The following is a 25,545-nucleotide window of genomic DNA, read 5'->3' as shown; positions in this document are numbered from 1 at the left end:
GCTGCCTGAAAGTGTAGTAGTTGCTATGAATAGACATGAGGACCACCTCCTAGCTGTATTCAAGGACTTTTCAGTCCAATAAGAGACAGATAAGAAAGCTGTCAATTTCAATCTAGGGTGGTAAGTGTAGGGACAGTGATAAGGAACCTGTTCCCAGGATAAGGGTAGAGGAAAGGCAAAGTGTGAGCTCACAACCATCAGAAAGCCCACTTATCAGACACAAGTTCCCACTCCTGATCCTTGATTGGTCTATCCTCATGACTGACCCAAAAGGCACTGTCCTGATTGGCCAGAATACAGCCATGTGATTGGTTGGATCTTCGACGTTTCCATTCGTTGGGGCAGGCTGCAGTCCTATTGGGAGAAGCAGAATTCTAGGAATGCCTTCCTAAGAGCTGGCTCAGATGGCAGGAGCACCCTGTAGTCAGGCAGTCTGGTCTAGACCAGTGGTCAGCAAACTCATTAGTCAACAGAGCCATAGCAACAGTACAACAACTGAAATTTCTTTTGAGAGCAAATTTTTTAAACTTAAACTTCTTCTAATGCCACTTCTTCAACATAGACTCTCCCAGGCTGTGTATTTTGTGGAAGAGCCACACTCAAGGGGCCAAAGAGCTGTGTTTTGCCAACCACTGGTCTACGCTTATCCCCTGCAGTTTGCATGAGAGGCCCCAGTGCAGAAATGGCTGCTAGATACATTTTTTTTAAGTTTATATATATTATCTCTATACTAGAGGCCCAGTGCATGAAAATTTGTGTGTGTGTGGGGGGGCTCTCAGCTGGCCTGCCCCCTCTTACAGTCCAGGAGCCCTCAGGGGATGTCCTACTGAAGGTCTAGGCCCCTTACCAGGGTGGATCAGGCCTAAGCCGCAGCCTGGCTTCTGTCTGCGGGAGGCACCGGGCCTATTAGGGGAGGGCGCTGCCCCTTCACCCCACTGCTGCTGCCTGCCCTGGGCCCTGGCAGCCACCATGGCTTGTCCGGAAGGACGTGGGGCTGTGTGGTCTACTTAGCATATGGCCCTTTATTATTATACACACGTTAGATTGATTTCTGGGCTTTCCCTTCCCCTCCCCCAGGGCACTAGCGGCTCGCCCACAACCAACAAGGCTGACTTCTCAGTGTCTGAAGGCTTTTCCTTAAAACGAAGCGACAACCGGACATTGTTTTAAAACCGCGTGGGCGGCGCGGGGCAGAGGCTGTGGGTTCGGCACCCGCACCCACGGGCACCCACACCCGTGGGCACCCGCACCCACGGCCATCGCCCGGGGCCCCTGATCCTTGGAGTCCGCGCCCCGAGCCCAGGAGCGTCCTGCGGCGGCAGCGCCGGCTCCCGCACCGGCTCCGGCATCGCGCCGAACGCCGGCCGGCCGGCTTCCCCGCCCGGAGCCCCGCGTCCGCCCGTCCCAGCGCCGGACCCGGCGGAGGCGCGCGGCTGCCGGGCTGTGGGCTGCGCGGCCGATGTCCCGCCCGCGTCCTCGGGGCCCCCGCCGAGGAGGCCCGGGGCCGCCCCGGGCGGGGCAGGGCCCGCGGAGAGGCGGGAGGGCGGGGAATCCCCTTCCCCGAACCTTCCCGATTGTTCCGGCGCGCACGTCAGCGGCAGGGGGTGATCCCCGCTCCAGCTGTGCCGACGTCACCGCGGAGCCCCGCCCCCGCCCGCCCCGGGGGCTCCTCGCGGCCCCGCCCGGCGTAGCCACGCCCCCGGCGTAGCCGCGCCCGCTCCGCCCCCGCCGCCGGCGTAGAGGGCGGGGCGTCTCGGCGGGGCTGTGCGGCTGCGCGGCCGGAAGGTTCCGAGGTGGAGGAGCTCCCCGTGCGGCCCCGCCCAGTCGGCTCCAGCGCTCGCGGCGCCGTCTCCACAGCCGGCCTCGCTCCCGCCGGTCCGCGCCCCGCCTCCCTTCCCTTCCCCTCGGCCCTCCAGTTCCGTCCCGGCCTCGCCGCCGCCGTCCCTTATCTCGCGAGACTTGCCCCAGAATCTTGCGGACCGGGTCGGCGCCATTTTGGGACGGAGGCTGGTTGTGGGGGAGGGAAAAGCGGCAAAAGGGGATTATTCAAAGTACCGAGCGCCTTGTCCCGGACCCAGCGCCCGCACCCCAGGCCGGGCACCTGCGGGGCAGAAGGTAACGGGGGCCGGGGCCCGCGCCGGCGCCGGCGGGCGGCGAGTGGGCGTCGGGCCGGGGTCGGGGCGGCGTTGGCGGCGCGCGGTGCGAGGTGCTCGCGGACGGGGCGCGGGAGCGCGGGGGGAGCGCGGGCCGGCGCGGGGCCTTGGCGGCTGCGTGGGCCGGGCGGCGGGCCGGCGGGGCCGCGCCGGGCGCTCGGGGCGGGCCGGGGCCTCGGCCGCTGCCGCTCCCGCCCGGTCTGAGCGGCCCTGCGTGGCGGGCGGCGGGCGGGCGAGCCGGAAGGAGCTGTTTCCTGCGTCCCGGCACCGGGGCGCGCTCTGCCCCGGAGGCCGCCGGCTCGGGGAGGGGGCGCCCGGCCCCCCTCTCTGCCCTCGGCCTGCGGCTCCGCGGGGCGGGCTGTCCGAGCGGCGGGGACGGCGCTGGCCCCGCACCTGTCCGCCGCCGCCTCCCGGTGCCTGGGGCGGGCCCGCGGCCGGAGGCGAGGGCTTCCTAACGTAACCGCGGCCCCGCGTCCCTTCCCGCAGCGCCGCCTGCCCCCGCGCCCGCCCCACCGGGAGCCCCTGCCCCCTGGCCGCGGCCCGGCCCCGCCAGCCCGGCCCCCGCGGAGGGGCCGCTCCTCGGGCCCCGCTCCCGGTGGGTTCCAGCCCCGCTTCCAACCCCGGTGTAACGCAAGTTTGTTTGTGTTTTCCCCCACAACTTTTACAGGTGACCGGAGTTACTCAGGTGTGAGGATCCTCTGCCAGGGCTTGTGTTCCAGGCCCCGGAGAGCGCAAGGGGCCATTTTGGAATTACAGTGCTTTCGGATGCTTTTGCCCCAGAAGTTGTCTGAAATCGGCGAGAGCCTTCGCTGAGGCGAATTGATAGCGAACGGCCCCGCGAGCCGCTTAAACAGAAACCCAGCCTTCGTCAGTCTTTCGGTTCAAACGGATTATATAACCGGTTTCAGCTGCTGCTTTGTTGTTTTTGTGTTTTGTGTTTTTTTTCTTTTTAGGGGGGGGGCCTTCCCCGCCCCTGTGGTGTTTTCAGCCGAAACTGTCAGCGATGCTTGATTTTCGCGTTGGGTAGTTTCGGAAGTTTCCAATTACTGTTCAACTAGCAGCCGAGGTCCCATGGCCGTTTACTCTAACCCCCGTTAAAACTTTCAGGAATTTCTGACCTCAGCCCTGTTCATGTCACAATGGGCCGGCTTCTCTGAATGAAGACACTGAGAGAGACCAGTTTTTTTCCTTTTATCTTTTATTTACGTGGAAATTTAAGATGTTGCGGTTTCCCAGCGGCACGGCAGTGTTGAGATAGCTGCGTCTCTGTATGCTGCTCAGGAATGCTCTTCAGATGTGAAATTTTCTTTTTGTTTTTGCTTTTTGGGCCATAAGTTGGATATTTCATCTCGAGTGGATAAGTACAACACTGACAAGTACATGGAATAATAAAGAAGACTTGATAATCTTACATCCAAGGAACTTGGCTAATTTGGAGATAGCCATATGAAAACTTTAAAACTGAAGTATGGGTAGCTGACTTGAAGTAACTCTATGTCAAATAGTCATAGGTTAAGTATCTTCAAAGAACTTGGATTCTATTTCAGAGGATACAAAATAAAAAAACAAACTGGAAAACACAAAGATAACAGAGAAAAGCCCAGCACCTTCTTGTGCAGTCCTGTTGGAATTTGTAAGTACTATCGATATATGGTGAGCATGTCAAATGGACATTTGTAAAATGTAATAAGGGTTAATTTATCCTTTGTTATTCTTGGAACCTTTCAGTTTCTCCCAATAATATTGCTCTGGACAATCTGAAAACAACTACGTATTAATTTTAAATGCAGAAAGAGTTAAAGTTTAAGACTATTTCAGATCAAACAGTTCAAATTTTAATTTTTTTTGTGCTCCTAAAGTAAGGTACATATGGTTATTATTCACCTTAGGATTTATGGATTTCTAGATTGGTAGAAAAAACCCCCAAAATTATTCATGTTTAAAACCTTATATGGCTTATTTTTTAATATTATATTTCATGAAGTAGCTTGTTTTAAAGCATAAGTTATATCATTTAAAAATATCATAGAAAATTTTTTTAATGTATTTTATTGATTTTGTACAGAGAGGAAAGGAGAAAGATAGAGCGTTAGAAAGAAACATCGATGAGAGAGAGTCATCGATCAGCTGTCTCTTGCACACCCCCTACTGGGGATATGCCCGCAACCAAGGTACATGCCCTTGACCGGAATCGAGCCCAGGACCCTTCAGTCCCCAAGCCGGTCTCGGCAAAATCTGTCATAGAAATTTAGTTTTTTATTTCTCTCCCCCTTCTCTGAAATCAATAAAAATATATTTTAAAAACTGAATATTAATTACCATACTAGAATTTTTTGTGAGTGAATTACCTTTCAGTTTTAAAAATTGATTGGCCCTAACCGGTTTGGTTCAGTGGATAGAGCGATGGCCTGCGGACTCAAGGGTCTCAGGATGGATTCTGGTCAAGGGCATGTACCTTGGTTGTTGGCACATCCCCAGGAGGGGGTGTGCAGGAGGCAGCGGATCGATGTTTCTCATCGATGTTTCTAACTATCCTTCTTCCTTCCTCTCTGTAAAAAATCAATAAAATATATTAAAAAATGGATTGTTTTTTTTAGGGAGAGAGAGACAGATAAACATCGGATTTGTTGTTCATTGATTTCAGAAAGGGAGAGGGAGAGAGAAACATCAATGAGAGAGAATCATTGATTAGCTGCCTTCTGCACGCCCCCTTGTGCCCTGACGACCAGGAATGGAACTGTGACCTCCTGGTTCACAGTTCCAAGCTCAGCCCGGCCTTACTTGATTGTTTTGATACGTATTTTCTTGGCATTGAAATATATAGTATTATATTGATAATATTAGTAGTTATTGGAACAGTGACTGGGCTCATGCTTATCTCCCTTCATAAGTACCTCTTTTTCTCCTATCTTGTCTCCCATTTTTTCCTCTTGTGCCTAAACTATAGGTCTAAAAATCACAATCAAAGTGGCTAACATCTATAGATTGTATCATGTTTTGCGATGTACTTTACGTGGTATATCTTTTAAAAAAATATATTTTATTGAATTTTTAATAAATTCAATAAAATAACTACTAATACTATAATACTCTATAAAATTAGAGGAAGGGAGAGGAATTGATAGTTAGAACCTGGGACCCTTGAGTCCGCAGGCCGATGCTCTAGCCACTGAGCAAAACTGGTTAGGGCTACATGGTGTATCTTAATTCTTATCATAATCATATGAGAAGAGTACTGTTACAGTGGCATAGGTGAGAAAACTAAGATTTAGAGAGACTGAGATGGGGGCAAACTTAACTTGGTTAGGTCCAAGGATAGATTGACATCTTGAACAAATCTCCAAGCCCCATCCTTATGCTAGTAATTGTACCATACTTAACACTTAGCTCAATTGTATTTGCACGTTATCCTGATTTTTTTAAAAATATATATATTTTGTTGATTTTATACAGAGAGGAAGGGAGAGAGATAGAAGGTTAGAAACATCGATGAGAGAGTCATTGATCGGCTGCCTCTTGCACACCCCCTACTGGGGATGTGCCCGCAACCAAGGTACATGCCCTTGACTGGAATCGAACCTGGGACCCTTCAGTCCCCAGGCCGACGCTCTATCCATTGAGCCAAACCAGTCCCGGCTGTTTTTCTTTTCATATGCTGCTGCTTTGTAGTTAATTTTGATTGCTATTTGGAGACAAGCTAAAAGATATCAGAGAAACTATTGTTGGTTTTGCTGTTTAGTATAACTTGGGTTAGCAAAGTATTAAAATGTGGTGTCAGGTTATTTTGAGATCTCATGCACCCTTGCCTTTTTGCCCAGGTATGGAGCTAAATGCATGTTAACTTTGTTTGCCTTTTTCTCTGGGTTTGAATTGAGATTACAACATGGCGATAGCTGTTGACACTTTAGAATTGAGAAAGGGAGGACTAGTAGGAAAATAAGAGTAATGGGAAATAATAAGGAAAGAACAGAAATGAACAAAGAAGGAAATAAAATTTAGAGAGTTATGGAAGTGGATAGAGATGAAGTCTCTAATCTGAAAGTAAAATTGGCAAGTGAGAATAGAACCTAAACCCCGAGCAAATTATCTAATTGTACTGGACACAACCACCTTTTCTGTTTAATTTTTTTTCTGTTTAATTTTTGATGAAAATGTTTAGGTGACAATTTAGATCAGGTAAAGGCAGTGATATAGAAAGTGAGGAATGTTTGGGAGTCAGAAAGGTTTTTGGTTTAGGATTTGGAATATCTAGAAAAGGGCCCATGTGACCTTGTATATTCACGTAACCTTTTTTGGCCTTTGTTTTCAATAAAACTGATTTTGTTAATTATGAGCTGTAATATAGATGGAAAGTTTTTTTCTATATTTTAAGATTTTGCTTAATACATTTTATATGTCAAATCAGTATCATAGTCTCTGAAATTACCTTTTATTACTTTTTAAAATATTTTTACTTTGTTGCATTTATTTTTAAAAAATATTTTTACTGATTTCAGAGAGGAAGGGAGAGGGAGAGAGAAGCATCAATGATGAGAGAATTATTGATCAGCTGCCCCCTAGTGGGTGGGGATCGAGCCTGCAACCCAGGCATGTGCCCTTGACTGGAGCCGAACTCAGGACCTTTTGGTCCGAAAGCTGATGCTTTCTTTATCCACTGAGACAAACTGATTAGGGCTCTTCTTGATTTTATTTTGTCTTATTTATTATTATTATTATTTTTTAAAATATATTTTATTGATTTTTCACAGAGAGGAAGAGAGAGGGATAGAGAGTTAGAAACATCGATGAGAGAGAATCATCGATCAGCTGCCTCCTGCACACCCCCACTGGGGATATGCCCGCATCCAAGGTACATGCCCTTGCCCGGAATCGAACCCGGTACCTTTCAGTCCGCAGGCCGATGCTCTATCCACTGAGCCAAACCCGTCCTGGCTCTTCTTGATTTTAATTGGCTGACCTGCAATACTTATTGTGACCCTGCCTCCTCATTTCCAGTTTCATTTATTATTCTAGCTTGGTCCTTGGCCAAGGAAATAGCCTGTTAACTCACCTTTTTGCCTTTAGTTCCATTCTCTTGTCCCCATAGTCTCTTCTGTGGCCAGAGAACCTATCTAAAGAACATGTGTCAAACACAAACACATGTGTCAAACACGGGCCAAATCCGTCCCGCCAGGCCTTGCAATGTGGCCCGCACCGCGCTGTCATCACTGCACTCCGCTGCGTTTCCATCACAATGACAGTTTATGACTGTTCAGTAAACCATTCGGCCCGCGATTTAGGCTGGATTTTAGATTTTGGCCCCTTCTCTGATTGAGTTCGACACCCCTGAGCCAAACCGGTTTCGGCTGAGTGAGTTTTTAAAGAATAATATTTTTTCTACATTGTTTCTGTAGGTAAGAAACTTGGGAGTTACCAGAGTGGTTCTGGTTCCCTCCAGGTCTTGCATAAAATCTTAAGACATTGACCAAGGCTGCAGCCAATGGAAGGCTTGACGGGCTGGAGGATCTCCTTCCAGGTGGTGTTCTCATTGGTTGGCAGGTTGATGCTGGCTGTTGTCCGAAGGACTCAGTTCTTTATCCTGTGTGGATGTCTCCATCCAGCTGCTTGAGTTTGTTTCTATTAAAAAAATATATATTTTTTATTGATTTCAGAGAGGAAGGGAGAGGGAGAGATAGGAATATCAATGATGAGAGAGAATCATGGATTGGCTACCTCCTGCAAGCCTCATACTGGGGGGATCCAGCCCTCCACCCGGGCATGTGCACTGACCTGGATTCGAAACGTGAACTCCCGGTCATAGATGCTCAACCACTGAGCCATGCTGGCTTGGCCAGCTGCTTGAGTTTCTTTGTAGCATGGCAGCTGTGTCTCCCAGAGCAAGTGACTTGAGAAAAGGGATTGCCCTAGCCCAGTGGTCAGCAGACTGAGGCTCGGGAGCCACATGTGACTCTTTGGCCCCCTGAGTGTGGCTCTTCCACAAAATACCACAGCTTGGGCGAATCTATTTTGAAGAAGTGGCATTAGAAGAAGTTTAAGTTTAAAAAATTTGGCTCTCAAAAGAAATTTCAATCGTTATACTGTCGTGATTTGGCTCTGTTGACTAATGATTTTGCCGACTACTACCCTAGCCGGTTTGGCTCAGTGGATAGAGCATCAGCCTGCAGACTCAAGGGTCCCAGGTTCGATTCTGGTCAGGAACGCATACTTTGGTTGTTGGCACAGTAGGGAGTGTGCAGGAGGTAGCTGATAGATGTTTCTCGTTCATTGATGTTTCTAACTCTAACCCTCTCCTTTCCTCTCTGTAAAAAAATCAATTAAATATATATTAAGCCAAAACCGGTTTGGCTCAGTGGTAGAGCGTCGGTCTGCGGACTGAAGGGTCCCGGGTTCGATTCCGGTCAAGGGCATGTACCTTGGTTGCGGGCATATCCCCGGTAGGGGGCATGCAAGAGGCAGCTAGTCGATGTTTCTCTCTCACTGATGTTTCTAGCTCTCTATCTCTCTCCCTTCCTCTCTGTAAAAAATCAATAAAATATATTTAGAAAAAATATATATATATTAAAAAAAAAAAGGATAGGTGAGGTGTGGTGCCCTTTATAACCTACCTATTCGTAGAAGTCACATTCTTTTAGTTAGAAGCAAATCATTAAATCTAGGCTGCATTCAGGGGAGTGAAGTTAGACACCTTGTTCTTTCAGAGTTATTTGTGACATTAAAAATCACAGTAGGAGGTAATCCCTCACACCCCATAATTGTCAATATAACTAGCTAAAATTTTCGCCCCACAAATAGGAAATGGAACTATTATAAGTTTAGAGAAGAAAGTGTGTTCTAAATTTAAATGAATTCAGAAGATTTAAATCCTACCTTTCTAACCAATGTATGAGATGGAGGGATTTTCCAGCCCCTTCACACTAATCTCCCAAACAGTATATGAGGGGTAATAAACATAAAATTGACCATCTTATGGTACTTGTGAGCATAGTTCAGTGGCATCTAGTACATTACAATGTTGTACAGTCATTTCCACCATCCATCTCCAGAATTGCATCCAATTAAGCATTAACTTCCAAGTTTTTTCTCTCTTCCCAGCCCCTGTAATTACCATTCTACTTGGTATTTCTATGAATTTGTTTACTAAGTACCTCATTGTGCACTATTTGTTCTTTAGTGACTAGCTTATTTCACTCAGCATCATGTCCTCGAGTTTCATGCATGTTGTAGCAAGTGTCAGAATTTTCTTTTTAAGACAAACTTAATGTGTGTATATACCACATTTTGTTTATACTTTTATCTGTTGATGGACAGTTGGGTTGTTTATAGTGCTGCCAACCCATTGGTGTTCATATATCTGTTTGAATACCTGCTTTTAATGCTTTTGGTTATATACCCAGAAGTAAATTTGCTGGATCATATGGTTATTCTATGTAATTCTTCCAGGAACTTTGTTTTTCATAGGGGCTGCACCATTTTTTACTTCCATCAACTGTGTACAGGGTTCCAATTTCTTTACATTCTTTCCAACACTTGTTATTTTTTGTGTGTTTTTAAAGTATTATTTAATTTATTGATTGATTTTTAGAGAGAAAGAGGGGGGAGAGGGAGAAAGGGAAATACCAATTTGTTGTTCAATTATATTTTTTTGCATTAATTGGTTGATTCTTGTATGTGTCCTGATCTAGGATCAAACCTGCAAACTTGGCTTATCTGGACCAACTGAGCCATTGAGCCTAGGGCTCGGGTGTTTTTGATAATAGCCATTTCTAATGGGTTTGAAGTGGTATCTCGTTTTTTCTTTTTCCATTTATCGCTGCCTCCTACACACCCCCTTCTGGGGATTGAGCTTGGAACCTGGGCATGTGCCCTTGACTGGAATTGAGCTCCAGACCCTTCAGTTCGCAGGCCAACCCTCTTTCCCCTGAGCCACACCAATTAGGGCAATGTGGTTTTGATTTGCATTTCCCTAATGATTAGTAATGTGTTTTCATGTGTTTAGGCAATTTGTATACCATCTTTGGAGAAAAGTTTATTCAAGTCCTTCAGCCATTTTTTAAATCAAGTTGTTTTTGTTGTTGAGTTGTAGTTGTTTTTTGTGTTCTGGATATCAAAACCTATAGTAATGAGCAGATCTTGATAACTAATATTTATCAATGCTTATCTTGTTCCAGGCAGTGTTCTAAGTCTATTAAGTATTTTAAAGCCTCATACACTGTGTGTGGGAAGGTCCTATTGTCATGTTACAGATGAGAAAATGAAGTCAGGGGATTTTAAGTTACTTCCCATATAGCCAGTAAGTGATATTTCTGGATGCATACATTCTCTATCCATAGTCTAGACACCTAACCAGTATGGTTCATAGTTACAGTATTTAAGGTGGTGATTGGAGGAAAGTACAATACTATTCTGTTTCAGGAACTTAGAAAATATTCTTAGCAACTACATTTTGTTTTCCTTATGATGATAGTTGTGACTTGCTTCAAATACACCCTTCGAATGGTCTTGATCTCAGAAGTATTTTCTTTTTGGCACAATAAATATTTATATAGTATCTCAGTTTTTCCCAGTTACCTTGTGAAATAAATGCTATTTAATGGTTTTAAGAAACTTAGTCTGAGATTAAATAATTTACTCAAGGTCCCCCGTAAGTGAGGGAGCCAGAATTTGAATTGTGTTATCTGTAGTGTTCTGTCAGAGTTAGCTTCCCAGTATTGTAAGTTGCAGAGCAGGGCTGTACAGTACAGCTTTGTCAGATAATGGACGTGTTCTGTTTCTACACCGTTCCTTGTGGTAACTAGCCAGTAACGAGCATTGAAATGTGGCTATTGCAGATAAGGACCTGCATTTTAAGTTTTATTTAATTTCAGTTAAATTTAAATAACAAATATGGCTGCTAGCTGCCATAATGGACAGCATGACTTTCAATCAATGATACAGAATTTAATTTTACCCATTCTAGTGGGTGTGTAGTTTGAATTTGTATTGTAGTTTGAATTTGTATTTCCCTAATGATGATGTTGAGCATCTATCTTTTTACATGCTTGGGTGAGGTGTTTGTTCACATCTTTTGCCCATTCAAAAGCACTTGTTTGTGTTGAAAGAATTCTTTTTTTTGGAAAGAACTCTTTATATATTACTTGGGAATGTGTATCATACAAATCGTTTGCAAATAATTTATCCCAGTCTGTGGTTTGTCTTCATTTTCTTAACTGTGTTTAAGAGTAGACATTCTAAATTCTGAGGTAAAATTGGTTAATTTTTGTTTCAAGTTTTGTGCTTTATTGTGTCCTAGGAAATCTTTGACTAACCCAAGATCACAGGAGTTTCTCCTGCTTTCTTTCAGAAATTTTGTTTGGCTCACATTTATGTCTGTGTCTTTTTTGCATGTGATACGAGGAAAGGGTTGAGAGGTTCTTTTTTTTTCTTTCTTTATTTTTTTGTAGATGTCCAGTTGTTCCAGTTCTGTTTGTTGAAAAGATGTTGTTTCCCATTGAATCACTTTGAAATAACCTCTGTTGAAAATCAGTTGACCATATGTGTGGACTCTTCATTGGTATATATGTATTATGTCATTTATATTGAGCAGCAGTTGGTAAATAGAAAATATAGTATTTGACTTTTTAAAATTTATTTTAAAGCATGATTGACGTATTTTTGTTTTCTAAAATCTGCCATAGGAAATTTGGATTACTAGTAAAAGGGGAAATTGTTTTTTATGGACATGTGAAGAAAGACCTGTTGCAAAAGAATGCCATTTTGAATTCATAGAGCAATCTGCTTTCCAGTGGCTTGAAATGTTACTATTACCTAATCTGTACCTGAGCATAATGGGAAACAAGTGACAGAATTTCTGTGTTGGAAATGAGGAAGATGTTTGCCCTAGCAGATGTTTAAGTGTCTGCTGTGCTGTACTTTCATTGGTGTTGGGCTTTTAGTAGCAAAAAAGGCAAAACTAAGATTCCTAAATTTATGTGGTTTGTCCTGCAGTTCTGTGAATATGGAGTAAATAGAGCCTTGATTCTGAATTGTGGAGCATCTAAGAGGGCATTATAGGAGACTAAACTTAGGGCAGTTACAGTAATATCAGGTGAATGATGAAATCAGAGTTTCATGGATTACTAGCTATGTTGAAAATGACTTGAAAAATGGGATTCACCTGATAAGATGGCTTAAGGACTATTGCAATGCAAGCTTAGTTGCCTTAGTTTTTTCCTATAATTCAACTGATAGTTTCAGATTTTTCACATGAATTACTCTTTGGTCTCTCCTCCACTAATATGAGTTCCTTTTATAAGAACTTGGAAACAGAGAAAAGGGAGTGAAAATGTTTTCACCTTACTTCTTTAAATTATCCTTCTAAAGACTGAACTTAATGAGTATAAGAGTCAATTTGGGGACAAAGTTAGCTATATTAGTGGAGAGCCAGTTGTGACTGCAGTGGTAGTTCAAAATACTTGTGTTTTACCTGCCTAGGAAGAGATTGAGATTGTACTTTGTGTAGTTTGAGATAGTTGTAAGACTAAATCTTAGAACTTAGGGAAATGCTTCAGTACCTGATATTAAAGTTAGTATTTTATAAGATATGAAAGGTCTCTACCTAATGTGTCCTGGGTTATTTATAGTGTATGTATGTATGTGTGTGTGTGTATGTATGTGTGTGTGTGTATAGTGCTTAGGAATTTCAGCTGCCACTGATGAAGACTGACTTTAGGAACTTTAAAATGTGCCATATTTATATGTATGTATATGTATATATATGTGTGTTTATAATATATATATTTGCATATGTACATATCTACATATACTGTATAAACCTGTTTTTCTTGTTTTGAAGAAAAGATAATAACCTCCTGGGATGCAATGAGGACTGAATGAGATAAAACTTATAAAGCCCTAAGCAAATTGCCTAGCAAAGTTTTTTTTTGTGTGTAATGTGTATGTTTGTATGCAGTATGTCTTTTTAGCTATTGTCTTAACATGTAGTCTATCCTTGAAAATGTTCCATGTAGTCTAGCCTAGAAAATGTTCCATGTTCACTTGAAAAGGGTGTATATTCAACTTCTTTGGGATGAAATGCTCTGAAAATATCAATTAAGTCCATCTTCTCTGGTGTGCCTTTTAAAGACACTCCTTGTTGATTTTCAGTCTGGAAAATATATCCATTGATGTCAATGTGGTGTTAAAATCATCTTTTATTGACCATATTTCTTATCTCTCCCTTTATGTTCATCAGTATTTGCTTTGTATCCTTATTTGCTCCTTTGTTGGTGGCATAAATGCTTATGAGGTTTATATCTTCTTGTTGGATTGATCCATTTATCATTATGAAGTGTCCTTATTATAGCCTTTGTTTTAAAGCCCATTTTGTTTGATAAAAAACAATTTTTCCTATTGTTTGTGTTTCTGTGTCATGTCTAAAAAATCCACTGCCAAATTCAAGGTCATGAAGCTTTCTTTTTTTTCTTTTTTAAAATATATTTTATTGATTATTTACACAGAGGAAGGGAGAGAGATAAGAGAGGTAGAAACATTGATGAGAGAGAAACATCGACCAGCTGCCGCTTGCACACCCCCTACCGGGGATGTGCCCACAACCAATGTACTTTACCTTGACCTGAATCGAACCTGGGACCTTTCAGTCTGCAGACCGACGCTTTATCCACTGAGCCAAACTAGTTTCGGCATGAAGCTTTCTTTACCTCTGTTTTTTTCCTGATGGTTTTATAGTTTTAGCTTTTCCAGTTGTCTTTGATCCTTTATTGCATTTATTTCTGTATATGGTGTCACTTGGAGTCCCAGTACCATTTGTTGAAAAGACTGTTCTTTCCCACATTGAATCGTCTTAAGTATTTTAAAAAAATATATTTTATTGATTTTTTACAGAGAGGAAGAGAGAGTTATAGAGAGTTAGAAACATCGATGAGAGAGAATCATCTATCAGCTGCCTCTTGCACACTCCCTGCTGGGGATGTACCCGCAACCAAGGTACATGCTCTTGACTGGAATTGAACCTGGGTCCCTTTAGTCCGCAGGCCGACGCTTTATCTACTGAGCCAAATCAGTTCCAGCCGTCTTTTGAAAACTCACTTGGGCATATGTGTATAAGTTTATTTCTGGACTCTCGGTTCTCTTCCATTGGCTTATATATCTGTCCTTATGTCAGTAGTACACTGCTTTGATCATGATAGCTTTGTAGTAAGTTTTGATGTAGGGAACTGTGAGTCCCGCAATTCTACCTTTTCAATATGTATTTTAAAAAATATTTGGGGTCCCTTGCAGTTCTAAATGAATTTGAGAATGACTTTTCTGTTTCTGCAGAAAAGGTTGGTGGAATTTTAATAGAGATTATGTTGAATCTGTATCACTTTGGATAATACTGATATCTTAACAATATTAAGTTTCCCAATCTTTGAATGTGGAATGTCTTTATACTTATTTGGTCTTTTAAATTTTCCTTTAGTAGTGTTTTGTACTTTTTAGTGAACATGTTTTATACTTTTTTGGTTAAATTTATACTTCTAGATATTTTATTCTTTTGCATGTTATTCTGAGTAGAATTGAATTGTTTAAATTTTCCTTTTGGATTGTCATTTGTATACCTGAGTTTTCTGTCATCCTGCAACATAGCTGAATTTATTACCTCTAGTAGTGTGTCTCCCCCCCCCCCCCCCCATTCTTTCTAACTTTCTAACTGTAAGCTCATGTCATTCTCCTTAATCTAGTCAGACTGTCTGTCCAGGCTGGTTTAATATGCTGGGCAACATTTCCATCAGCTGTTGTGTCTCAGCATGGCAGTAATGGTGAAAGTGCTGGTTGCCAGAGTTGCCTGGACTTTAGGGTTCTTAAAGTGGATCATAGTTCCCAGGTCTGTGAATATCACTGAACTGCTCAATACCAGAGATATTGTTTACCCTAGCTAACGTTTAAGGAGAACTGGAGTTTTTCATCACCTGCTGCACCTGCTCTGTGAGCCACCTTCTTTTTGTGGGTGGCTTCTTTCCTACCAGTGGGCATCTGTGCGTGCAGTTTGGCTCATGCATTTACCTTGTTGGAGAGGAAAGGGGCCAAGCAGTGAGTGCACACGTGGGGTGCAGGGTGGCATCCAGAGGGGGATTTTTCTGTGCTTATCTTTCTCCAGGTTTGGTGAGCTTCTTGGATACATACATTTGTGTGTTTAACTACCTTGAGAAGTGGTTAGCCAGTATTTCCTTAGAAAACTCTTTGTGCCCTTTCCTCCTCTTTCTTCTTCTGGAACTTGTGTGTGTGCGCTGTCCCACAGGTCTTTTCAGCTCTGTTGAGTTTTTTGTTTTCTTCCTGCTTCTTAGACTTATATATATATATATATTTTAATCAGTAGAGTGCTTTTTTTTTAAAATATATTTTTTATTGATTTTTCACAGAGAGGAAGAGAGAGGGATAGAGAGTTAGAAACATCGATGAGAGAGAATCATCGATCAGCTGCCTCTTGCACACCCCCTACTGGGAATGTGCCCGCAACCAAGGTACATGTGCTTGCCCGGAATCGAACCCGGGACCTTTCAGTCCGCAGGCCGACGCTCTATCCATTGAGCCAAACCGGTCCCGGCTTAGACTTATAATTTTAAGCAACCTTTTTTAAGTTCTCTGATTCTTCTGCCTCACGTCTGCTATTGAAACTGTCCAGTGAAATTTTCATTTCAGTTATTGTTTTCTTTGACTCCAGAATTTTTCTTTGGTTCTTTTCTATAATTCTTGTGTCTTTATTGCTGCTCTATTTGTTGATACATTGTTCTGGTTTTCTTCAGCTCTTTGTATTTCAGACAGTTGAGGGCTGTGTTTCATCAGGGACAGTTTCTGCCAATTATTTTTGCCTGTGAATTGGCCATGCTTTCTTATTTCTTTGCATGATTTTTTTTGAGCATTTTGAATATTGTAATTTGTAGACTCTGGGACTGTAATATTCTCCCTCTCCCCCTAATCCTCAGGGTTGCTTGCTGTGGGTTGTAGTTGTTTGTTTATTCAGTGACTTTTCTAAGTTATTTTTGTAAAGCCTGTATCCTTTCTAAAAAAATAAAAAAATATATTATTTTTAGAGAGAGAGAAAGAGAGAAACATTTATGTGAGAGAGAAACATCAGTTGCCTTTCTTGGGTGCCTTGATTGGGGACAAACCTGCAACCTGGGTATGTGCCCTGACCAGGAATCAAACCTGCCATCTTGTGGAGCACAGGACAACATTCCAACAAACCGAGCCAAATTGGCCAGGGCAAAGACTGTATTCTTTGGCTTGGGTAGCCTCTGACTCTTAGCTTGTGGTCACCTAGTGGTTTTCTGTTGTTGTTGTTTTAAAAAAAATAAATTTCTATTGATTTTAGAGAGAGAGGAAGGGAGAGAAACATAGATCTTTGCCTTCTGCACGTCCCCTACTGGGTATTGAGCCCACAAACCTGGCATATACTCTGTTTGGGAATTGAACTGTTGACCTCTTGGTGCATGGGACAACGCTCAGAGCCACACCAGCCAGGGCTGTTTTGTTTTGTTAACAAGGATATTTTAATGAAAACATTTAAAGAAATTAATGCAAAAAATAAAAGCTTAAGTACACCAGGCTTAGCATATTATCTCGTGTAAAGTGTGCAAGTCCTCACAGCTGAGACAGGTTGCAGCCTTTTTTTTTTTTTTTAATCTTTTCATTGACTTTATTGGGGTGACATTGGTTAATAAATTACATTAGAGGCCCAGTGCACGAAATCATGCACAAGTGGGGTCCCTCTGCCTGGCCAGAGATCAGCAGATCAGGGCCATCTTGCCTAGACCCAATTGGGCTGGTGGCTGGGGAAGGACCATGGGAGGGCTCCAGGGCGTGTCCGGCCCTTCTCACCCAGTTCTGATGGGCTGGACCCCAGCAGCAAGCTAATGTACCATTGGAGCATCTGCCCCTGGGTCAGTGCACGTCATAGTGACCAGTCATCACTGGGTCAGACACTTAGCATATTAGGGTTTTGTTTACAGATTGTAATTTATGGTGTGGAATGCTTGCCACACTTTCCCTCCAGCCCCTGTCTTGGAGACCTCATGTCTCCTCACCCTCAGCTGCTACAGGAAGTAAATTGCATCCTGTGTGTGGAAATACTTTGCAGGCTCCATGGTGTGTCTCTGCATTTCTGATTACCCAACATAAGGAGAGACACCCTCATTATCAGGTAACACCATTGTGGTAAGACCCCTGCTCAGCCTACTGCAGTGGTTTTAAATAGGCCATGGGGCACCCTAGTTGGTGTGGCTCAGTGGATAGAGCCACAGCCTACAGACTGGGCACATTATGGGTTGCGGGCTCAATCCCCAGTTGGGGACGCGCAGGAGGCAGCAGATTGATTCTCTCTCATCATTGATGTTTCTCTCTTCCTCTGCCTTCCTCCCTGAAATCAATAAAAATATATTAATAAAAATAAATAGGCCATGCCAAAACCGGTTTGGCTCAATGGATAGAGCGTCGGCTTGGGGACTGAAAGGTCCCGGGTTCAATTCTGGTCAAGGGCATGTACCTTGGTTTCGGGCATATCCCCAGTAGGGGGTGTGCAAGAGGCAGCTGATTGATGACACTCTCTCATCGATGTTTCTAACTATCTCTCTCCTTTCCTCTCTGTACAAAATCAATAAAATATATTAAAAAAATAAATAAATAGGCCAGCCATGAATCAAATGCACTGATCTCCATTTATCCAGTTCCCCTCACACCCTCTTTTTGTCTTTACACCCCCCCCTCCCCCCTGCGCGCGCGCGCACACACACACACACACACACACACACACACACACTGCTGGGATCTGTAAATGGGGTAAGGATTTCTATGTCAACCAAAGGCGACGCTTCCGCACAGCCCTCCTTTCCCGCCTTCTCTGTCCCCAGTCCCGTGGGGTCTCTCCCTCCCTCTCCTCCATCTAACTTGGTGGGCCCTGCTCTGCCCCCTCCTGCAACTCTTGTCTGCAGCCTCCCCTTTCTCCTCCGGGGGTGGAGCACCCCAGGGGCACTGTGGACAGGGCTGTGCTGGCTGTGCGGGCCGAGAGGAGCTGTGTAGGGTAGGTAGCTCAGGCCGGGCCTTGGAGGAGAGCTGGGGTGACGGGTCCCAGGGAGGAGGGGGTTCATTCATGCCTTACAAGGTTTGCCTTAGGCAGGTCCACACAGACACACGATTCTGTGGGAATAGGTTCACTCTGCTGAGCCAGAGACCAGGGTCCCACCTGGGCGTTAGACTTCCACTGTGCCAGGGGGAGAGAGGGGTGGGTTAAAGGCAAGGAAAAATGCCACAGAGCTTATCCACCGTTTTAAGGTTTCTTTGCTTACTTGATTGCTATAAACCTTTTACTTTTTCAGAATTCTGACAGATTGTGCTTGACATTTTGGCATTTTTGTGGAGGGATAGGTTTTTGGAATTCCATATTTCACCATTTTTGTTGATGCCCTTGACATGTCTTTCCTCATTTTTAAAGTTCAAATTGTTACTGCTTTGGCCAATGGGAATGGGAATCCATTGAAACTGGTTTCTATGTCCTTTAGGAATTTCCCAGTCATTATTTGAACACTTCCTTGCTTTTTGCTACAAGAAAATATTACCATTTGTCATCTTTTCCCAGCCTTGGAATCAGCTATTCTTTAAAAGGCCCTAGTTTCTTTTAGTGAAAAATGGTTTTCAGAAGCCAAGACCCAGATGTTAATTATGCTTATTGCTATTACACAGAGCTGGGGGAGGAAAAAACACATCTATGTAAACAGAAGTGCTTACCTTTTTTTGGATACGGACAATCATATCTTCCTATCCTTCCCTCCCCCCATGTGGACACCTTGATTTCTTGATTCCCTATTGTAGCTGCTGCTTCCTCCCCACATGGATGCCGTCCTCATTCTTGTGGGCCCAATGCCCGGTCCCTCGCTGTCCGTCTGCACGGATGTCCTGTCTCACCTGCTGAGATGCTGACATGCTGAGCTGAGCACTCTGAGTACTTGTTACCTTCTCCTTCCTACTCTTCACACCTGGTTTGCATCCTTTGGCTTTTTAAAAAATATTTCTATTGATTTCAGAAAGGAAGGGAGAGGGAGAGAAAGAAACATTAATGATGAGAGGGAATCATTGATTGGTTGCTTCTTGCACGCCCCACACTGGGGATCAAGCCACAACCTGGGTATGTGCCCTTGACCGAAATTGAACCTTCAGTCCATAGATTGATGCTCTATCCACTGAGCCAAACCAGCTAGGACCACCCTTGTTTGTTTGTTTTTTGCTCTGCCCCATATACCGCTTAGGCCAGAGACCCACTTTTAAAAAATGAAACCTATTAACAGATTAAACTTAAGTTTTTATACTGAAGAGGTATTCCATAGGTTTACTAGAAAGAGCATTAAGGATAACTTTGAATAATCTTGCCTAATGTTAGCAGTTTGACTAAGTGTTTGAAAAACTTAACCTGATCAAGGATTTGAATGTAGATAGTCTGGTAGTAAAGGGTAGTTGTCCTTTTTAAAGCTTTAACCTTGTTTTCAGGTTGACCCTTGTAAGGTAAGTAATTGTCATCTCCATTTAATGAAGAGAAGAAACAGATTATGATGTAAATTTGGTAAGGCCATCCAGCCTAATGATCTATTGAGCACAGTAAAAATCTGAACTCTGCCTCTATTTAGAATGCCTTAGCCTATTTGTGTACTTTTGATCAAAGTGTACTGTTCTTTAATTTGAACACTATATTTTAATTAATGATCTGATTTTTTTTTTTTTTTTTTTAAAGTCAGGCATGAACATTTAAAACTGCACGAAGTTTAGATTAGGGCTTTTAGAGAATCAGTTTTCTCTGGGGAATTTTTTATTGTAGATGGTTCTGACTTCAGACATGGATTTTATGAACAAGTTGTAAATTGGGTGAGAGAAATTGGGGTATAATTTCATACTGGCAGCATTCAAAAATCTTAACTGTTTTATATCTACTAGAGGCCCTGTGCACAAAATTTGTATATTTGGGGGGAGGGGACTCCCTATGCCCTCCCGCAGTCCGGGAGCCCTCCGGGGTGTCCAGCTGATGTTCTAGGCAGTGCTAAGCCCACAGTCAAACATCCTTAGCACTGCCGCTGCGCTTACCAGCCATGAGCCCAGCTTCTGGCTAAGTGGCACTCCCCATGTTGGAGCACAGTGACCACCAGGGGGCAGCTCCTGCCTTGAGAATCTGCCACCTGGTGGTCAGTGTGCCGTCTGCCCCCTGGTGGTCGTTCCCCTGTTCAGTCAATTTTGCATATTGGCCTTTTATTATATAGGATGGGGCCTTTAGACCTAGAATCTGGTAGGAGATTCCTAACAAACTTGATTCCCTGGTGTATTAACAGGAGTGACTGCTTATTTGCAACCTTCCTCTTGGTAGTAATCAATTGATATACGTGTAAATGAAATAATAAATATTTTAACTAGTGTATTTCTAATATTGCTATTTGCATTAGTTTACAAGGGCTGCTGCAACAAAATATTACACATTTACTTTCTCGTTCTGGAGGCTAGAAAGCTGTTGAACAGAAAGATGCAGGCAGGTTGGTTTCCTCAGACCTCTCTTCTTGGATTACAGATGACCACAGCTCTTGCTGTCTGTTCATATTGTTTTTTGTACTGTATTGCTCTGGTGTTCTCTGTAAGTCCAAACTTCCTCTTTTTAGAAAGACACAGGAGATTGGAATAGGGCCCCACCCCTAACAGTGCCCTTTAAGTTAGTCACCTCTTTTAAGATCATATCTCCAAATATGATTAAATTCTGACATGAACACGAATTTGGAGGGGGTGGAACACAGTTCAACCCATAACATTTATACAGGGAAAGAAAGATGGATGAAATCAGATGGCACAAAGCATGGTGAAAAGAAAATGAGTAGGGCGGAGCTTTTGAAACTCACTTTCCCTTACACATGTAGAGGAGTGGGATTTCTTTTTCCTTCCACACTTGTGGGTTCTGTGACTGGGGGCCTGTCTGTCAGACTGACAGCAGACAGTGCACAAGAGACAACAGAAGCTCATTATTAGCATGTGCTCACGTTTGGGAGTGTTCAGAGATGAGTAAGTCAAGAGATGGTTAGAATGTTGATATCTAGTAATAGGGGAAAGAGAAAGGGATAAAGGAACTTAATGAAAAATTAAATGACTGTTTTTGAAAGACAGGTAAATGGCCTGCAGGAGAATTGATGGGAGAAATGATAGTTTGTGGCAATGTTTGGGTGATTGTGGATTGTTTCTGTCTCCCAGAGAGAAGGTTGGAGTTGCTCCATTGTAGGGGATTGATAAATTGTTTTGGGAGGCTCTGCTTTAGGTAGATGGGGGATTTTGGGAACTCAAATGCCTTCAGCTCAAAACTATTCTTTTGTCAAAGTGGTATATTTTGGGTTGGCATATCCTGATGCCATCATGTGAACTAGTTTTTGCTCTTTACTTTTTTCAGAGCATGAAAACGCTTCTGCCATTAGCTAGTCATTCTTTATTTAAGAGCTGGATTTAAATTACAGTTCATTGAAGACATTGCAGAAATGCGTAGGTAATGTTGATGGTTGTCTCTTAGGGATGGTGTTCAGTATACAACTTCTCACTTAACCATCATTTTGGATGAGACCCTGTATAAAATGATAAATTTTAAATTATTGGTTCATTTAAGTTCGCTGGAGTTTCATGTGAATTGTCATTTGGTACAAGTTATAAAAAATTTTCATTTCTTTTGAGTTATTAGGATTATAATCTTAAGAGTTTCAACAACAAAAAGTTGTTGGGAAAGTAACACTGTATCACAAAGCAGCTTAATATTTAGCTTCTTGTCAAAATCCTATATGATAAAAGGCTAATGTGCAAATAGACTGAATGGCGCAACAACCGGTCACTATGACCTGACCACCAGTGGGGTGTATGGAACATGATGGGTGTTGGCAGTGATAGGATGGTGGAGCAGGTGAGCAGGGGCACCAGACAAAGGCGGGGCGCTGGTTGCTGTCATTGGGAGAGCCTCTGGTGGTAACCGGAAATTCTTTGCCCCATGTATTGCAGTCCCAGCCAGTGCTCACACCTGCTACTGGTGCAAGCCCTGATCACACCCATTGCCAGTGCCGGAGCCGCTGCTTGCACCTGAGGGGCGATTGTGGCAGCAGCTGTGACAGAATCCTAAACAGATGGTTCTGGTCCTGTTTGCACCTGGGACCCAGGCCGTTTGGTGCCAGTGCGTGTGCAAGTGGCCTCCTTGGCCACTCAGCAGCTGTGTATGCAAACTAACCTGCCATCGTTGTGGATTAATTTGAATACTCAGTCCTGATTGGCTAGTGTGCGTAGCAAAGTGACAGTTTGCATCTTTCTCTTCTATTAGTATAGATACCTATTGTGATGATTATGATGAAAATAACCTCTTAATTAAGAAAAATTTCAACCATGTAAGTAGAGAGGAGGATTTATACCACTCCTAGTACCAATATTTATAAACATTGACAACCTTATTTCAACTATAAAACTATTAATCATTTCGTGGTTTATTTTAAAGCAATTCCAGTTATATCAATTTTAATTGTAAAAACTTTTGTACATCTTTTTTAATACCATAATTCCATTAACCATTATGACATCTAAAATGATTAATAAGTTTTTAAATGTCATTTAATATTCAGTTCATGTTCAAGTGTTTTATTATTCTATAATTTTTACTTTTTAAGGATTGGTTTGTTGAGTAAGGATATATATATATGGCCCACACATTGTATTTGATTGATCTGCCTATTCAGAACCATTTATTTGTTGAAGATCATTTGACCTGTAGAACATCATGTGATCTGGATTTGTCAGAGTGTTCCTTCAGGTGTCCTTTCACTTGTTTATCTAGGTTGAATTTCCTGCAGATTGGTAGTTAGATCAGATTCCTTATTCCCAACTGGGATGGGGCAAGAGTACATCATAGATGGTGGTATGTGCATCCTATTGTGTGATGTCAGGAGACATTGAATGTATAGTCTGTGATAAGGCCATTTTCATTTTTAAAAAATAAACTTTATTGAGATAATACTTTTTACAAAAAAATTAGCCATTTTAAGTGTACAATTTGATGAGTTTTGACAAATGTACAAATTTGTAACCATCACCACAATCCTAGATAATACCCTATTACCTCAGAAATTCCCTCCTTCCCTGTGCACTAACTCCTCTCCCCAGGGCCCTTCCCCCACCCCATTGGTGTAGCTTCTATCACTTGCCTTTCCTAGAATCCCATAATAAGTGGAGCCTTGAAGTAGTAAGATCATTGTAATTTAAAGAGACACAATAAGAAGATCATTTGGCCAGGAGCTGCAGGTCTAATTCCTTCCGTTTTTATGTGACAGGGACTTGCCATGAGGTGTTGAAGCCTTGTTTCATTGAGTCGGAGAGACTGGACCTAAATGGCGCAGCATGACTTTGCTCCAGCCTGGCTTAATTTTCCCACTCCACCATCATCAACAAAGGTACTCTTCCTTGCATCTTTCTCTCTTTTCTTTCTGTCTCTTTTGTTCACATTCTGCACAAGTGTAGTTAAAACGTGAAGGCTTAATATTTTTGCGGATAAATACTTTTTGTATTAACATTTAAGTTAGTTTTTATTTAATCTATTGGTTTTCATTATATAAAAAGTCAGTTTTCAATATAACATCATCATGAAACCATTTACTTCAAGGTTGTCTTTTGTACTAATCAAAATTTCATACACTATTTCAAACCAGTTAATATATTGAATATTACTTTTGCATCCTACCATTTTCTATATTATTTTTCTGATAAATTGCCTTACTTTGAGATAGGCAATGTTTGTTGTTTTCTTTTTAAGTGGAGGTTTTTGAAGTCTTTCCATAAAACTGAAAGACTTATTTTTTATATCAGTGAGACTTTGAATGGCGCATAACTAAAATTTCAGGAATGTTGAGGAGTTTGCAATATTGTTACATATCAGGACTCACTAATCTAGAACTGTTCATTTTACTAAAATACCATTAACGGCATAGTTTGTGTGAGGGACTTTGGAATTGTTAGAGGCAATCTAGTTGGTTTAATAGCTGTCTTCCACTTCTTTCCTTAATTTGAAGAAATCAAGAGAGAGTCTTGATCATCTGCTGCCTATTAATAAAGTTTCTACCAGGTTTTATGAACAGTATTAAAACAGCTCTTCTGAGAACAATTTTATGAGGACTTGTTAGATCATAATAAATTTGGCCTATGATATGTTGAAAAAGTTGCATGGGGTGACAGAATTCCTAGGCAATAGCATTTTAATGTTTGACACTGGATCTTAGTAACCATAGAAACTGACCCTTTTTATACGGGCTGATTCGCTGGAAGGCTCATTGTTGTCCTGAGTTGGTATGAGCCAGGAGGCGTTTCCTGTGCTCTTTCCGTAGGACTCACTTTTGGTGTTCTGTAAAATGATGGGGCATTCCATTTCATAGACTGTGAAGTGGGATTTGAACTTGCTGGGAGTGGAGACTACTACTGAGGAAGCCACTGGATCACCTCTTAGTAACAGACTGCTTAGTCCTTGCCCTCTGATGGGTTGGTGTCTGGAATTGCTGTTTAATTTTCCCTCAGCTGTCTCTCCTCTTCCCTTTAGTGGGCTCATTTCCCCAGGCTCACTTCAGAGCTTGGATACATGAACTTTCTGCTTCCCTCTTCTCTCTTATTCATGCTCTCTGAAATGAGTATATGAGACTTGTTTTTATTTGTAAGCAGATCAAGAAAATTACCAGCACCTGAAAAGTTAGTTGCAAAACATGAACACGTTTGAGAATAAGTCTTCGTTCAAATGTTAATCTGCGGCTGACAGAGCCTTACTTTTATGTCTGGTGAAATCCTGCATTCTAGAACCGGACTCGCGATCTGGATGTAGGCCTTCATAAAAAACAGTGGTGATGACTTTTGAGAATTGGGATTTCCTATTCTAAAATTTCACTCACTTATTCTAAATTGCCTCCAGAAATAGTATCAATTACAACTCTTAACTAGTAGTATTTGAAACTAGTTCCTTGTACTTTACCCAAAGTAGTTTTGATAAACATAAACACACACCTTCTAATAATAACTTTTTATATTACCCTGTTCTCCGAAAATAAGACAATGTCTTATATTATTTTTTTCTCCCAAAGTTGCGCTAGGTCTTAATTTCAGGGGATGTCTTATCTTTCCATACGCTAGTTCTTATTTTCAGAGGATGTCTTATTTTTGGGGAAACACGTTGCCTTCTGTCTTATCCTTTCATCTCAGAATCACTATTTATGGCCTCTCATTTATAATTAACCTGCTGTTTTCTACAGAGCCCTTTTAAATCTTATGCTATATAAGTGGAATAAATAATAATTACTGTGGGTTCTCTGCTTGAACTCAATGGAGGTCTTTCATTTATTGG

The 25,545-nt window shown here is 42.5% G+C and overlaps 1 protein-coding gene across 4 annotated transcripts in view; it reads left to right on the top strand.

The window, feature by feature from the left end:
- The first annotated feature begins 1,849 nt into the window (after nucleotides 1-1,849).
- Nucleotides 1,850-25,545, top strand: part of GPBP1 (GC-rich promoter binding protein 1) — a 48,660-nt gene continuing 24,964 nt past the window's right edge. The window contains exons 1-3 of one of the 4 annotated variants that reach the window (XM_045571855.1): nucleotides 1,850-2,115; nucleotides 2,821-3,806; nucleotides 23,498-23,617. In XM_045571855.1, coding sequence (XP_045427811.1) covers nucleotides 23,555-23,617 — 63 coding nt within the window. In that variant the 5' untranslated portion in view covers nucleotides 1,850-2,115; nucleotides 2,821-3,806; nucleotides 23,498-23,554. The remainder of the gene's footprint in view (nucleotides 2,116-2,820; nucleotides 3,807-23,497; nucleotides 23,618-25,545) is intronic. The other 3 variants (XM_036409444.2, XM_036409445.2, XM_036409446.2) reach the window with 3 other exon arrangements.

This window comes from Pipistrellus kuhlii, unplaced genomic scaffold (genome assembly GCF_014108245.1).
Source record: "Pipistrellus kuhlii isolate mPipKuh1 unplaced genomic scaffold, mPipKuh1.p scaffold_m20_p_4, whole genome shotgun sequence".
NCBI classification, from domain to species: domain Eukaryota; kingdom Metazoa; phylum Chordata; class Mammalia; order Chiroptera; family Vespertilionidae; genus Pipistrellus; species Pipistrellus kuhlii.
Note: the sequence above shows the minus strand (reverse complement) of the source record. Positions and strands in the feature narration are given on the sequence as shown.